We start from the raw sequence: 16,260 nt of genomic DNA on the forward strand, positions 1-16,260 counted from the left end.
CCACACTCACATACCCATGCATCAATATTTAAAATGTTCAAATTCATTCATTTCTGAAAACCCATGTACTGCAAAGCTTGAATTGTCCACAAATTTCAAACATGAATATTCATGAGGGGCGGCTCTATTCAATTACTAGGCTCTAACTCCTTATCCCTTCACGGAAGTGTATCGTTTCCTAGCAACGCCTGACCGGCTGACAAACAGTGGTGAGTGCCTGTTTTAAGTTTGCAAATTCAGTTTCGTACTACTAACTACAGGATTATTTGTTGTTGCTGAAGAGGTGATAAAGCAACCGTAAGGTTTAGTAACTTATGCATTCGAGAATATTTCAAACATTCTGGTATTTTAAGCTGTTAGCTGTCAAAAAGCAACCGTAAGGTTTAGTAAATTATGCATTCAATAATATTTCAAACATTCTGGTATTTTAAGCTGTTAGCTGTCAAATGACAAATATGCTATTCAATTAGCGTTAATAGCATATAACCGATAAGCACGCCAACTTCAAGACAAGTGCATAGCAGCATGCAATGAGAAACATTATGCGTGTAGTAGGCATAGCCATCATATCTATCTTATTTCATTTTGAAGCAAAGGTATGAGGGCCTAATAGATTATTATGTCGTCAACTTCATAACGTTAGTGAATCAAATGATTTGTGTCTGCTCTGTCATGTCTTCCCAGGTGATGACAGGAGGCTTTGTCAGCCAACTTTTACATTTTCATTTCAATACATTATTTTCATTCTCTGACCTTTCTTTTGCCTTAATAACTCAAGAAGCAGGTAAGGCTTTCAATGAAAGGGTGTTAAAAGAGCAGGTGACATTATTTAGCAGACACTCTTATCCAGAGCAATTATGGTTAAGTGCCTTGCTCAAGGGCACATCAACTGATTTTTCACCTGGTCGGCTGGGGGATTCAAACCAGCGACCTTTCGGTTACTGGCACCAAAGCTCTTAATCGGTTGACTACCTGCCTATATGACTGCAATCAAATCCAATGTTGTTGTGACTTGGGTGTCACAAAGATAACCTTCTTGTAGTGCTGACAGAGTCAACCATCTTGGTCTCCACCGCATCCAATGGAGGGTGGGGGAAGTGAGGGAGGAGGGGAAGAGGAGAGGAGGGGAACCCCGCCACAGGAGGAGGAGATGAACAGCCAGGTGGTGCTGAAGAGGCAGCAGAGGACTCTGGCGTTACTGTGCTACCTGTGCAGGAGGTTTGTGAAAGAGACTACTCTACAGCACAGAATACGTATTTTCTCACCTTTCTCAAGTTAGGATTTGTGAGTCTCATGATATTGTATCATCGGCATTTTATTTGTAATCATTCAAAATCATGAAATTATTTCCAAAAGACGATTTAGACATGATTTAGCCGATCAATGCACAGAATTAAAAATAAGACTTTATTATTAGTATTATATTGTGTCTCTATGGTTCAAAAAGTGACTTCCTGAGTGTCCTCCTGTCTGTCCTCCATGCAGGGTGGATCAGCAGAGCAGGCTGAGGCGGGGACTGATCACCCAGTGTCACAGTCAGGAGACAGTGGTACAGGTGCAGCCTTCAACCCCACCAGCAACTCAGGTCAGCTGGGTTTCAATAAGAGGGAGGGATAGAACAATGGTGGAAATTTTAACTGATTTCTTTCATCTTTGAAATTGCGTTGAGCACTGTGACTTGTCAAGCACGGTATCTGTTGAGATTTGATCACAAAACATATTTTTGGGGGTTCCAGATAACGAAACGATGCCCTTTCCACCTCACCCCTCATTGCACCTCTCAGTCCCCCTCTGACAGTGATGGGGACGAGTTACGCAGGGCGGCGGAAGAGGACGATGGTGCAGATGAGCTAATCGTGCTGGACCCCTGAACATGTAAGCAGTTTCCCCGCTTAACATCACTGATAACATTGTTTTAATTACCTTAAGGTTTAAACCCTGTTATGCTTATCAGATGAACGTCTTAGTATGGCTTCCCCTATCTGCCTGCAGCCGCTGATGAGAAGGTTCCAGACTGCACTGAAGAACCACCTCCATAAGCAACTGGGGAGACTCAACGTGGAGTTGCGGGAGAAGGTGCAGTAGGTCTCTTCTTCTGAAGCAAAGACTCTAAATCCTTTCCAATGGTTTACAATCAAATCAACATGGACATCCACTTTACAGCATGCAGTACGATTCATACCATTTATGGGTCCCCGTTTTGAATTCACTCTTTTCCCAGGAGAGGGCGCCATTGACTTGTTTTGGCTCAATTTTATTTATTTTATTTTACCTTTATTTAACCAGGTAGGCAAGTTGAGAACAAGTTCTCATTTACAATTGCGACCTGGCCAAGATAAAGCAAAGCAGTTCGACAGATACAACGACACAGAGTTACACATGGAGTAAAACAAACATACAGTCAATAATACAGTATAAACAAGTCTATATACAATGTGAGCAAATGAGGTGAGAAGGGAGGTAAAGGCAAAAAAGGCCATGGTGGCAAAGTAAATACAATATAGCAAGTAAAACACTGGAATGGTAGTTTTGCAATGGAAGAATGTGCAAAGTAGAAATAAAAATAATGGGGTGCAAAGGAGCAAAATAAATAAATAAATAAAAATGAAATACAGTTGGGAAAGAGGTAGTTGTTTGGGCTAAATTATAGGTGGGCTATGTACAGGTGCAGTAATCTGTGAGCTGCTCTGACAGTTGGTGCTTAAAGCTAGTGAGGGAGATAAGTGTTTCCAGTTTCAGAGATTTTTGTAGTTCGTTCCAGTCATTGGCAGCAGAGAACTGGAAGGAGAGGCGGCCAAAGAAAGAATTGGTTTTGGGGGTGACTAGAGAGATATACCTGCTGGAGCGTGTGCTACAGGTGGGAGATGCTATGGTGACCAGCGAGCTGAGATAAGGGGGACTTTACCTAGCAGGGTCTTGTAGATGACATGGAGCCAGTGGGTTTGGCACGAGATGAAGCGAGGGCCAGCCAACGAGAGCGTACAGGTCGCAATGGTGGGTAGTATATGGGGCTTTGGTGATAAAACGGATTGCACTGTGATAGACTGCATCCAATTTGTTGAGTAGGGTATTGGAGGCTATTTTGTAAATGACATCGCCAAAGTCGAGGACTGGTAGGATGGTCAGTTTTACAAGGGTATGTTTGGCAGCATGAGTGAAGGATGCTTTGTTGCGAAATAGGAAGCCAATTCTAGATTTAACTTTGGATTGGAGATGTTTGATATGGGTCTGGAAGGAGAGTTTACAGTCTAACCAGACACCTAAGTATTTGTAGTTGTCCACGTATTCTAAGTCAGAGCCGTCCAGAGTAGTGATGTTGGACAGGCTGGTAGGTGCAGGTAGCGATCGGTTGAAGAGCATGCATTTAGTTTTACTTGTATTTAAGAGCAATTGGAGGCCACGGAAGGAGAGTTGTATGGCATTGAAGCTTGCCTGGAGGGTTGTTAACACAGTGTCCAAAGAAGGGCCGGAAGTATACAGAATGGTGTCGTCTGCGTAGAGGTGGATCAGGGATTCACCAGCAGCAAGAGCGACCTCATTGATGTATACAGAGAAGAGAGTCGGTCCAAGAATTGAACCCTGTGGCACCCCCATAGAGACTGCCAGAGGTCCGGACAGCAGACCCTCCGATTTGACACACTGAACTCTATCAGAGAAGTAGTTGGTGAACCAGGCGAGGCAATTATTTGAGAAACCAAGGCTGTCGAGTCTGCCGATGAGGATGTGGTGATTGACAGAGTCGAAAGCCTTGGCCAGATCAATGAATACGGCTGCACAGTAATGTTTCTTATCGATGGCGGTTAAGATATCGTTTAGGACCTTGAGCGTGGCTGAGGTGCACCCATGACCAGCTCTGAAACCAGATTGCATAGCAGAGAAGGTATGGTGAGATTCGAAATGGTGGTAATCTGTTTGTTGACTTGGCTTTCGAAGACCTTAGAAAGGCACAGTAGGATAGATATAGGTCTGTAGCAGTTTGGGTCAAGAGTGTCCCCCCTTTGAAGAGGGGGATGACCGCAGCTGCTTTCCAATCTTTGGGAATCTCAGACGACACGAAAGAGAGGTTGAACAGGCTAGTAATAGGGGTGGCAACAATTTCGGCAGATAATTTTAGAAAGAAAGGGTCCAGATTGTCTAGCCCGGCTGATTTGTAGGGGTCCAGATTTTGCAGCTCTTTCAGAACATCAGCTGAATGGATTTGGGAGAAGGAGAAATGGGGAAGGCTTGGGCGAGTTGCTGTTGGGGGTGCAGTGCTGTTGTCCGGGGTAGGAGTAGCCAGGTGGAAAGCATGGCCAGCCGTAGAAAAATGCTTATTGAAATTCTCAATTATGGTGGATTTATCATTGGTGACAGTGTTTCCTATCTTCAGTGCAGTGGGCAGCTGGGAGGAGGTGTTCTTATTCTCCATGGACTTTACAGTGTCCCAGAACTTTTTTGAGTTAGTGTTGCAGGAAGCAAATTTCTGCTTGAAAAAGCTAGCCTTGGCTTTTCTAACTGCCTGTGTATAATGGTTTCTAGCTTCCCTGAACAGCTGCATATCACGGGGGCTGTTCGATGCTAATGCAGAACGCCATAGGATGTTTTTGTGTTGGTTAAGGGCAGTCAGGTCTGGGGAGAACCAAGGGCTATATCTGTTCCTGGTTCTAAATTTCTTGAATGGGGCATGTTTATTTAAGATGGTTAGGAAGGCATTTTTAAAAATATCCAGGCATCCTCTACTGACGGGATGAGATCAATATCCTTCCAGGATACCCCGGCCAGGTCGATTAGAAAGGCCTGCTCGCAGAAGTGTTTCAGGGAGCATTTTACAGTGATGAGTGGAGGTCGTTTGACCGCTGACCCATTACGGATGCAGGCAATGAGGCAGTGATCGCTGAGATCTTGGTTGAAGACAGCAGAGGTGTATTTAGAGGGAAGTTGGTTAGGATGATATCTATGAGGGTGCCCGTGTTTAAGGCTTTGGGGAGGTACCTGGTAGGTTCATTGATAATTTGTGTGAGATTGAGGGCATCAAGTTTAGATTGTAGGATGGCTGGGGTGTTAAGCATGTTCCAGTTTAGGTCACCTAGCAGCACGAACTCTGAAGATAGATGGGGGCAATCAGTTCACATATGGTGTCCAGAGCACAGCTGGGGGCAGAGGGTGGTCTATAGCAGGTGGCAACGGTGAGAGACTTGTTTTTTAATCTCGAAACATGACCCTGTGCTTTCATTTCAAAATACAAAATAAACTAATCTGCAACTAGAAATGATCTATAAGCAACAACAATTGATTTACGATTAATCACTATTGTTATAACATTAAGAAATATCCATAGTGCATTTGCCATAATGCATTTGCCATATGTAATTCTGACCCCAAGCTATCCTCTCTTTCCCTCCCCTCCTCCACCCATCTCCCTAGATGGCTATTTAGACCGCAGGCGGCCACCCAGCGCCAACAGGCCCAGGATCAGCTAGAGGGGGTCCGAAGCCAGTACCGCACCAGCCAGGCCGGCAAGCAGAGGTCACACGGTGAGACCCATAGAGATATAACCACCGATCAAGCAACATTATGCACTCATTTTGCTGTGATAGTATAGGTCAAATTAAGATCCTATATCTGTACTATGGCTTGGGCCAGGAGTTTTTCTTGACCTAATCAAGGAAAAAATCAGTACCCTAACCTAGTTATAATAGTCCATAACGGTCACCTAAAGGTTTTCCTGGTCAGGTGACATAGTCAGGAAAAACTCCTGTCCCTAACTACGTCTATCACCTCCTTCCTCAGTGTCCCAGTTGCAGAGTGAGGTAGAGAACCTGGCACTGCGTCTGTTCTACATGCAGGTGGTTAACGCCGACCTGCACTCCGACATCACGGCCATGAAGAACACCTCGCGCAAGCCCCACTCCGAGAAGACCCAGGCAGAAACACACCTGATTCAAGATCAGCCAAATGGCATGCTCGTTCTAATGTTAACCTTTCTGAGCCAAACAGCAAAACTGGTCCTGGACCAGAATAGAATTTAAAATCATTCTTATTACTATGGCTGAATCTTCTCTCTCTCTCTCTCTCTACGCCCCTCTCAATTCAATTTCAATTCAATTTAAAGGCTTTTTTGGCATGGGAAACGTGTTAACATTGCCAAAGCAAGTGAAAAAATCAATGAACAAAAGTTGAATAAACAACAACAATTTTCAGTAAACATTACACTCACAGAAGTTCCAAAAGAATAAAGACATGTCAAATGTCGTTATGTCTATATACTGTACAGTGTTGTAAAGTACGAAAGGGAAAATAAATAAACATAAATATGGGTTGTATTTACAATGGTGCTAGTTCTATACTGGTTGCCCTTTTCTTATGGCAACAAGTCACAAATCTTGCTGTTGTGATGGCACACTGTGATATTTCACCCAGTAGATATGGGAGTTTTGTGTATCTGTGTAATCTGAGGGAAATATGTGTCTCTAATATGGGTCATATATTTGGCAGGAGGTCAGGAAGTGCAACTCAGTTTCCACCTCATTTTGTGGGCGGTGTGCACATAGCCTGTCTTCATTTGAGAGCCAGGTCTGCCTACGACAGCCCCTCTCAATAGCATGGCTATGTTCACTGAGTCTGTACATAGTCAAAGCTTTCCTTAAGTTTGGGTCAGTCACAGTGGTCAGGTATTCTGCCACTGTGTACTCTCTGTTTAGGGCCATGGAGCATTCTAGTTTGCTCTGTTTTTTTGTAAATTATTTGACACATTGGAAAGAATTATCTTTCTTTTCTCATGATTTGGTTGGGTCTAATTGTGTTGCTGTCCTGGAGCTCTGTAGGGTCTGTTTGTGAACAGAGCCCCAGGACCAGCTTGCTTAGGGGACTCTTCTCCAGGTTCATCTCTCTGAAGGTGATGGCTTTGTAATGGAAGGTTTGAGAATCGCTTCCTTTTAGGTGGTTGTAGAATTGAACTGCTCTTTTCTGGATTTGATAATTAGAGGGTATCGGCCTAATTCTCCTCTGCATATGCATTTTTTGGTGTTTGACGTTGAACACATTTGGTGTTTGTCCCATTTTGTGAGTTCTTGGTTGGTGAGTGAAGGGCTATGGGTTCTATAACTGATTCTCCCTCTCTCTACCCCCCTCTCTCTACCCGGATCACCAAGCATGTCACCGTCATCGAGCGCAAGCAGGCCACCATCAACGTTTACAACAAGAAGATTGAGCAGCTCGTCGCCAGCACTGGGGTGAGAGTTAACTTACAACCAAGCACTGACCAGTAACCAGCTGAATATTTTGGGGTTATTGTCTAATAATAAAGGACTATAGGTACTGAATCTAAAATATTTTTATGGTAGCACCATCCTCTACAATAAGACTGAAGCTAGAATGGATTTGAAACGTTTCAGCTTTGAAAAATGCACATTTTCCGGACTTTCTATGTTGTCTTGATCACGTCCCTACGTACGTCAACAGCACGAGGACCTGGGCCTGTTGGAGATCCAGGCCAGTACTCTGACCAAGCAGCTGGAGGGGGTGGGAGGAGAGATCAAGGAGCAGCAGCAGCTCTGGCTGCTAGTGAGACTGAGCCAGGAGAAACAGGCCCGGATCGCCGCCCTGCTCACACTGCAGGCCCAATTCACCATCCTACAGCAGAGGAAAGTCTGCACCGAGAGTACGTAAACACCCGTGGACCCGCACACACACTGACCCAGGAGAAACGGGCTCAGAGCACCACCCTGCTCACACTACGGACGCAACTCTCCATCCGCAACAAGAGTAAAACACACGCACAGTGGATATAGAGAGAAATATGATTTATTTAAGTGTCATACACCTACCAGTACCCAGCCCACAGGTGGTTCTTTGTGACCCTGACCAAACAAACACACTCCCGTCCCCAATACACACACCCTAACCCATGGTCTCCCCCAACACACACACACCCTAAGCCATGGTCTCCCCACCTCTCCGCTGTCTCCCGTCTTCTGGTGTTCATCAGTCCCCCAGTCAAATACGTACAATACACATACTGTATGCTTAATATGTGTGTCTATGTTGCGTGTGTGTGTCCCCACCCTAACAGCAAAGCGGAGGAGTGTGAGGGGGCCTCAGAGAGCTGCAGCACGGCCAGGCCAGTCTGAGCAGCAGTCTGCGGGACAAACAGCTGCAGCTGGGAGAGCTCCACAGAGCCAGAACTGTCCTCACCTCAGACTTCCACTGTCTGCAGGACACCAAGGAGAGGGTACGCGATGTAGACACATTCACATTCACTCTCAACATTATTCCTGCCCAGCTTATTGTTATCCATAGTTGAGAAGTGGTTTTCACTGTGCATAGCTGTTTGAATATCTCTTTTCATCTCATGCCATGTCTTCTTTTAATCTCTTATCCATCCTTCTTTTCCTTTCTCGGGTCTGGTTCTCTCGCTCTGTCTCTCTTTCTCTCTCACACCTAATCTCTCTCTATCCTCCCTTTCTCCCTCTCTCTCTCTCTCTGTCTCTCTCTCCTCCCTCCCCCGCTCTTCCGTCGCCTTCATCTCTCCTCTTTCCATTCCTCTAGAACCTGGCCCATCTGGTCTCCCTCCAGGGCCGGGCCAAGCAGCTCCAAGCGGTGCATGAGGGTCGCTACAGCGCCCTGTCCACCGGCGAAGCCTTGGAGCCTGCGTTGCAGGAGGAGCGTCTGCACGCTGTGGCCACCATCCTGCACCGTGTCCAGCAGGAGTTCCCCCAACACCAAGGGGCGCTACGACGCCTCTCCCTAGCCCTGGCCGCGTGCTTGCTGACACCGCTTGGTCAGGAGACCCACTGACTATTACATGACTGAAAACTCCCATCATAGGATCACCCACGGAGTAGATTGGAGATAGAGATCCATTATAGTTGTAGGATTTTACTGCTCTATGGTGTTTTATGTTACTCTGACTGTTAGGATTTGGGAGCTGGACTTGGGGTGGAAGCTCTCCTCCTGGTCTTGATTGGGCAATTTAGGTTTTCAGAATATTTCAATTTATTTTGTTTCAGTTCATTTTCAGTTGCTAAAATGAAGAGTTGATTTAATATATACACGGATACATCCTGCCAGCGTGTGAAAATAATATTGTCCATGGATAAACTGAAGATACACCTACAGTATATAAACATTAAAGCCAACATTTGATATTCTTTCTTTACTTAATATCCGCAAACTAGCTAAATCTTAAATATGGAATCACTAAAGCCAGCCTGTGAATGATCATATGTCAAATCAAAGTTTATTTGTCACGTGTGCGGAATACAACAGCTGTTTGCTTTACAGTGACCTGCTTACTTGCAGGCTCTAACCAACAGTGCAAAAAATGTATTAGGTGAACAATAGGTAAGTAAAGAAATAAAACAACAGTGAAAAATAACAGTAGCGAGGCTATATACAGTAGCAAGGCTATAGCAGTAGTGAGGCTACATACATGCACCGGTTAGTTGGGATGATTTGAGGTAGTATGTACATGTAGATATGGTTAAAGTGACTGCATATATGATAAACAGAGAGTAGCAGCAGTGTAAACGAGGGGGGGGGGGAGGCACACAATGCAAATAGTCAGGGTAGCCATTTGATTACCTGTTCAGGAATCTTATGGCTTGGGGGTAAAAACTGTTGAGAAGCCTTTTTGTCCTAGACTTGGCACTCCGGTACCGCTTGCCATGCATTAGTAAAGAGAACAGTCTATGACTGGGGTCTTTGACAATTTTCTGGGCCTTCCTCTGACACTGCCTGGTGTAGAGGTCCTGGATGGCAGGCAGCTTAGCCCCAGTGATGTACTGGGCCGTATGCACTACCCTCTGTACTGCCTTGCGGTCAGAGGCCGAGCAATTGCCCTACCAGGCAGTGATTCAACCAGCTCCCGATGTTGCAGCTGTAGAACCTTTTGAGGATCTCAGGATCCATGCCAAATCTTTTTGGTTTCCTGAGGGGGAATAGGCTTTGTCGTGCCCTCTTCACGAATGTCTTGGTGTGTTTGGACCATTCTAGTTGGTTGGTGATGTGGACACCAAGGAACTTGACGCCCAACCTGCTCCACTACAGCCCCGTCGATGAGAATGGGGGCGTGCTCAGTCCTCCTTTTCCTGTAGTCCACAATCATCTCCTTAGTCTTGGTTATGTTGAGGGATAGGTTGTTATTCTGGCACCACCCGGCCAGGTCTCTGACCTCCTCCCTTTAGGCTATCTTGTCATTGTCGGTGATCAGGCCTACCACTGTTGTGTTGTCTGCAAACTTAATGATGGTGTTGGAGTCGTGCCTGGCCATGCAGTCGTGGGTGAACAAGGAGTACAGGAGAGGACTGAGCATGCACCCCTGGGGGGCTCCAGTGTTGAGGATCAGCGTGGCAGATGTGTTGCTACCTACCCTCACCACCTGGGGGCGGCCCCTCAGGAAGTCCAGCATCTAGTTGCAGAGGGAAGTGTTTAGTCCCAGGATCCTTAAAAACGTTTTAGGGATCAAATCCCGTCAAATGGCAGAGCGCCAAATTCAAATAAATGGCAGAGCGCCAAATTAAAATAAAATTATTAGAAATATTTAACTTTCATACAATCACAAGTGCAATACACCAAATTAAAGCTTTACTTCTTGTTAATCCAGCCACCATGTCAGATTTCAAAAAGGCTTTATGGCGAAAGCAAACCATGCTATTATCTGAGGACAGCACCCCATCATAAAAACACATGACAATCATATTTCAACCCGCCAGGCACGACACAAAAATCAGAAATAACGATATAATTCATGCCTTACCTTTGAAGAGCTTCTTCTGTTGGCACTCCAATATGTCCCATAAACATCACAAAGGATCCTTTTGTTCAATGAATTCCGTCATTATATCTCCAAAATATCCATTTATTTGGCGTGTTTGATCCCGAAAAACACTGGTTCCAACTCGCCCGACATGACTACACATTATCGAATAAGTTACCTGTAAACTTTGTCCAAACATTTCAAACAACTTTCCTAATCTAACTTTAGGTATTGTTTCATGTAAATAATCAATTAAATTTAAGACGGGGTAAATTGCGTTCAATAGCGGATAAAAACGAAGCGGAGCGAGCTTTCAGGTCGTGCGCCCCAACCACAACAGTACACTTGGCTATCCACCCAGATAGGAAATGGCTACTTCATTACTCAAAGGAAAAACATCAACCAATTTCTAAAGACTGTTGACATCTAGTGGAAGCGATAGGAACTGGAAGCATATTTCTATTAAAACGGGCTTGCCATAGAAAACAAATAGAAAACAGATTGACCTAAAAAAAAACTCCCTGGATGGATTGGGCTCGGGGTTTCACCTGCCAAATCAGTTCTGTTATACTCACAGACATTATTCAAACCGTTTTAGAATCTTCAGAGTGTTTCCTATCCAAATCTACTAATACTAGCTTCTGGGCCTGAGTAGCAGGCAGTTTACTTTGGGCACGCTTTTCATCCGGACGTGAAAATACTATGGTGTTGAACGCTGAGCTGTAGTCAATGAATAGCATTCTCACATAGGTGTTCCTTTTGTCCAGGTGGGAAAGGGCAGTGTGAGGTGCAATAGAGAGTGCATAATCTGTGGATCCGTTTGGGCGGTATGCAAATTGGAGTGGTTTTGGGTCTGTAGTAATTTAGGCAGGTTGCCTTCGTGTTCCTGGGCACAGGGACGATGGTGGTCTGCTTGAAACATGTTGGTATTACAGACTTAATCAGGGACATGTTGAAAATGTCAGTGAAGACACCTGCCAGTTGGTCAGCACATGCCCGGAGCACACATTCTGGTAATCCGTCTGGCCCCGCAGCCTTGTGAATGTTGACCTGTTTAAAGGTTTTACTGATGTCGGCTGCAGAGAGAGTGATCACACAGTCGTCCGGAACAGCTGATGCTCTCATGCATGCCTCAGTGTTGCTTGCCTCGAAGCGAGCATAGAAGTGATTTAGCTTGTCTGGTAGGCTCGTGTCACTGGGAAGCTCGCGGCTGTGCTTCCCTTTGTAGTCTGTAATAGTTTACAAGCCCTGCCACATAAGATGAGCATTGGAGCCGGTGTAGTACGATTCAATCTTAGCCCTGTATTGACGCTTTGCCTGTTTGATGGTTCGTCGGAGGGAGTAGCAGGATTTCTTATAAGCTTCCGGGTTAGAGTTCCGCACCTTGGATGCGGCAGCTCTACCCTTTAGCTCGGTGTGAATGTTGCCTATAATCCATTGCTTGTGGTTGGGGTACATACGTACAGTCACTGTGGGGACGACGTCCTCGATGCACTTATTGATAAAGCCAGTGACTGATGTGATGTACTCCTCAATGCCATCGGAAGAATCCTGGAACATGTTCCAGTCTGTGATAGCAAAACAGTCCTGTAGTTTAGCATCTGCTTCATCTCACCACTTTTTTATAGATCGAGTCACTGGTGCTTCCTGCTTTAATTTTTGCTTGTAAGCAGGAATCAGGAGGATAGAATTGTGGTCAGATTTACCAAATGGAGGGCGAGGGAGAGCTTTGTACGTGTCTCTGTGTGTGGAGTAAAGGTGATCTAGAATTTTTGATCTCTATGGTTGCACATTTAACAGAAATTAGGTAGAACTGATTTAAGTTTCCCAGCATTAAAGTCTCCGGCCACAAGGAGCGCCGCCTCTGGGTGAGCGGTTTCCTGTTTGCTTATTTCCTTATACAGCTGACTGAGTGCGGTCTTAGTGCCAGCATCTGTCTGTGGTGGTAAATAAACAGCCACGAAATGTATAGCTGAGAACTCTCTCTAGGCAGGTAGTGTGGTCTGCAATTTATCACAAGATACTCTACTTCAGGCGAGCAAAATCTAGAGACTTCCTTAGATAATAACAAACAGAGAAACAACATAATTCAATGCCTTTAAGCGTCACTTAACATAAATTAAAGGATATGTCCATCAAAGTCAAATATCAGATAATATTGGATAATTGTCTGGTTCCACCATCCAATAAGCAGTTGCTGACATCATAGTCAGGAAGTTTTTCCCAAATGGTCCCCTCTCTCCAGGGGTTTCTTTGTGAATCAACACCGGGCCCCTTTGGAATTTATTCTCTATTCAACTCTGGATATCTAATCCATTTATATAACTAGATTATCACCCTAATCTCATGCGTTCCTGAAGTGCCTTTTGTCACAGTTTGGGGCTCCAGCAAGGGAAAGGAGCTCCCAAACTGTTTATTTAAAAAAAAAAAAAAATTACCTTTTATTTAGCTAGGCAGGTCAGTTAAGAACAAAATCTTATTTACTGTGACGGCCTAGGAACAGTGGGTTAACTGCCTTGTTCAGGGGCAGAACGACAGATTTCTACCTTGTCAGCTCGGTGATTCGATCTAGAAACCTTTCGGTTACTGGCCCAAAGTTCTAACCACTAGGCTACCTGCCGCTCAAAAACTGTCCCTAAATCAGTGATGATCCGGAACCAGGCCAGTCACAAATTACATTCCCCCTCTTTTCAACAACTTTTGCTGTTATATATGTTTCACTGATGGATCAAGAAGTAGTTTGTGTACTTACTGTCAGAGAAACCTTTGTTATAGGAATCTTTATTGTCAGTGATGGCTGTTGTTTAGAGGCTTGGCCTCAATCTCTCACATAGCTTTGCCAGTGGCTTTGTTTGCCTGTTACTTGACCGGTTAGGTGCTATTATAATACACACAATGAATTGAATTGGAAGGGTGAGAAGGCCAGGTTACACATTAGTGAGGCCACAGCCCTTCAGTTGGCACAGATCAATATCAGCCGGTGGACCACCCACTAACCTGTTATGTTTCGTCCTAGGATGTGTCTCTATAGTCTATGAAGGCTTCCTTTCCTCGCATCCTCTCGCTCATCTGCTCTGATCTAAGGGTGCATGATAGGTGAAAGCATATAGTTGATGCCTACTAGGAAGTTGCTTTCAAATCAGTGAATTACAATTTTACAGCGCAGGAACAGGAAATGTATCATTTTTCCATACTTTGGGTTTGATTGAATCCAGGTATAATTCTTTATAACTTGTTATAAGTATGTTTAACACTTTATTATGTAAGAAGGCTTGTAATGTGTTTGTGTATGACCTGTATTCCAAGGCCTATAGCTGCACTTGCCATCTGGTCTACCAGGTATTGTCAACATAAGTGTACATTAAGGTGTACATTAAGTCAGTCCAATTCTGATCTTTTTTTCCTCTAAGTGGTCTTTTGACCAATCCCATCGGATCTTTTCACATCCAATCTTTTTCAGAGTTGATCTGATTGGTCAAAAGACCAATTAGGGAAGAAAAAAAATCTGAATTTGGCTGCCTGTGTAAACGCAGCCTTGGTGTCTGTGTCGACGGATGAAGGGACACATACCGAAGTGACAATATATATTTTAAAATAAGTAGTTAGTATGTTCTGCACTTTTCCACTGTGACACCAAATTAATTTATACCAGTCTAGTCAGTCTCATATATGGGCATCTGTCAGTGTTGATTGAGAAATCAGTCACAGTGGGGTGGATTCATATTGTTTCTCATACCTTAAACTTGTTGTTTTAAAAAAACAACATCCTAGTTCCATTGGTATTGCACACACAGTGTCTAGGCTACATTACATAAAGACCTTTTATAAGACAGGCTATGATTCACAGAAGCTCCAAGTAAATAGTCTACATGCAGTAGGCCATAGGGAAGTAACTCAATGGAATGAATATGGTTTTGAAGGTGCAACTACTGATGTGTCATCTCAATGACCATTTGATTTTCCAGTAAAGTTATGACGCCATTGCAATTGTAATATATTTAAATAGCAACCAGGATTCCACATTATTCAAATGCATTTTCCATGTGACATCTCATGATCCAAAAATTGACACAACATATATACAAAATTATGTGGACACCCCTTCAAATTAGTGGATTTGGTTATTTCAGCCACACCCGATGCTGAGAGGCGTATAAAATCGAGCACGCAGCCATGCCATCTCCATAGACAATCATTGGCCGTAGAATGGCCTTATTGAAGAGCTCAGTGACTTTCAACGTGGCACCGTCATAGGATGCCACTTTTACAACAAATAAGTTCGTCAAATTTCTGCCCTGGTCAACTGTAAGTGCTGTAATTGTGAAGTGGAAGTGGAAACGTCTAGGAGCAACAATGGCTCAGCCGCGAAGTGGTAGGCCACACAGACTCACAGAACGGGACCGCAGAGTGCTGAAGTGCGTAGTGTGTAAAAATCGTCTGTCCTCGGTTGCAACACTCACCACCGAGTTCCAAACTACCTCTGGAAGCAACATCAGAAAGCTTCATGAAATGGGTTTCCTTGGCCGAGCAGCCATTTTTCATGGTTCGGGCTCGGCCCCTTAGCTCCAGTGAAGGGGAATGTTAACGCTACAGCATACATGACATTCTAAATGATTCTGTGCTTCCAACTTTGTGGCAATAGTTTGGGGAAGGCCCTTTCCTGTTTCAGCATGACAATGCCCACGTGCACAAAGCCAGGTCCATACAGAATTATTTATACAGAGTTATTTTTTGATTGGTTGGTTAGTAACTTTGTACGATTAGTCGGTTTAGTTGTCCTCCTCGCCCATGCGCTGTCATTGACGGGAGGAGCGCTGCTCGCCCGAGTTGGGTAGATCATGGTGATTATACATAGGCTACACCTGCAACTCCAAAGAAATGGTAAATGGTTTTGTACATGTTATAAGAAGTCATTTTACGCTTTAAGTAGGCCTGTGTGTATTTGATTTTAAATATTTGCGTGTGAATTGTACTCAATTCCTGAAATCCCTCATGGTTATTCAGTAATATCTCTGTATTCCTGTTTCTCAGTATTTCCTCCATGCATTTGCCAGTTTTGTAGCCTACTTGAATACATGCTATCGTGTACAGACCAAAGTCAAATAAGATGTAGCCTACCCTTTGTATCTAGGGTGTTGTTATTATAGACACACTTTGGCATAGTATTAGTTTACTAGGCAACATGTGGTAATAACAGTCACATATGGTAACAACACAATACCAAACATATTGCTTGTGGTGCATTTCCAGTGAATATCCCCTCTCTTGATCTATTGTTGATCTTGTCCCCCAAGATGAAATCTTGTCAGTTTGTTTAGTCACACGCAATATCTCATGGCACTGAAGAAGATACTATTTGACGCAACTTGGGTGAAGTAGCGTCTTGCTAGAGATCCGGCATTTACAAAATGAGTTCAGTAATAAAGGGCATGCATGGGTTGGCGTGGGCACTGATTCACTGGGGTGTATGTTTCTTGTCTTTCAGGTTATCTCTCACACACACACCCTTGCATGCATTGACGCCT

At 44.2% G+C, this 16,260-nt stretch overlaps 1 protein-coding gene and 1 long non-coding RNA gene across 2 annotated transcripts; both read left to right on the forward strand.

The window, feature by feature from the left end:
• Positions 1 to 108: 108 nt before the first annotated feature.
• Positions 109 to 6,138, forward strand: LOC112222908. The gene is made up of 8 exons (XR_006079919.1): positions 109 to 209; positions 685 to 784; positions 1,043 to 1,218; positions 1,486 to 1,585; positions 1,737 to 1,875; positions 1,993 to 2,076; positions 5,404 to 5,513; positions 5,770 to 6,138. It is a non-coding gene; the product is annotated as an uncharacterized LOC112222908 (long non-coding RNA).
• A 729-nt stretch (positions 6,139 to 6,867) lies between these two features.
• Positions 6,868 to 9,123, forward strand: LOC112222898 (coiled-coil domain-containing protein 40-like). The gene is made up of 4 exons (XM_024385765.2): positions 6,868 to 7,211; positions 7,441 to 7,639; positions 8,051 to 8,209; positions 8,527 to 9,123. The coding sequence occupies exons 1-4, from the start codon at positions 7,071 to 7,073 to the stop codon at positions 8,583 to 8,585; spliced, it is 558 nt and encodes a 185-aa protein (XP_024241533.1). The 5' UTR covers positions 6,868 to 7,070; the 3' UTR covers positions 8,586 to 9,123.
• Positions 9,124 to 16,260: the final 7,137 nt, after the last annotated feature.

The sequence above is a fragment of the Oncorhynchus tshawytscha genome, linkage group LG02 (genome assembly GCF_018296145.1).
Source record: "Oncorhynchus tshawytscha isolate Ot180627B linkage group LG02, Otsh_v2.0, whole genome shotgun sequence".
Classification (NCBI taxonomy): Eukaryota; Metazoa; Chordata; class Actinopteri; order Salmoniformes; family Salmonidae; genus Oncorhynchus; species Oncorhynchus tshawytscha.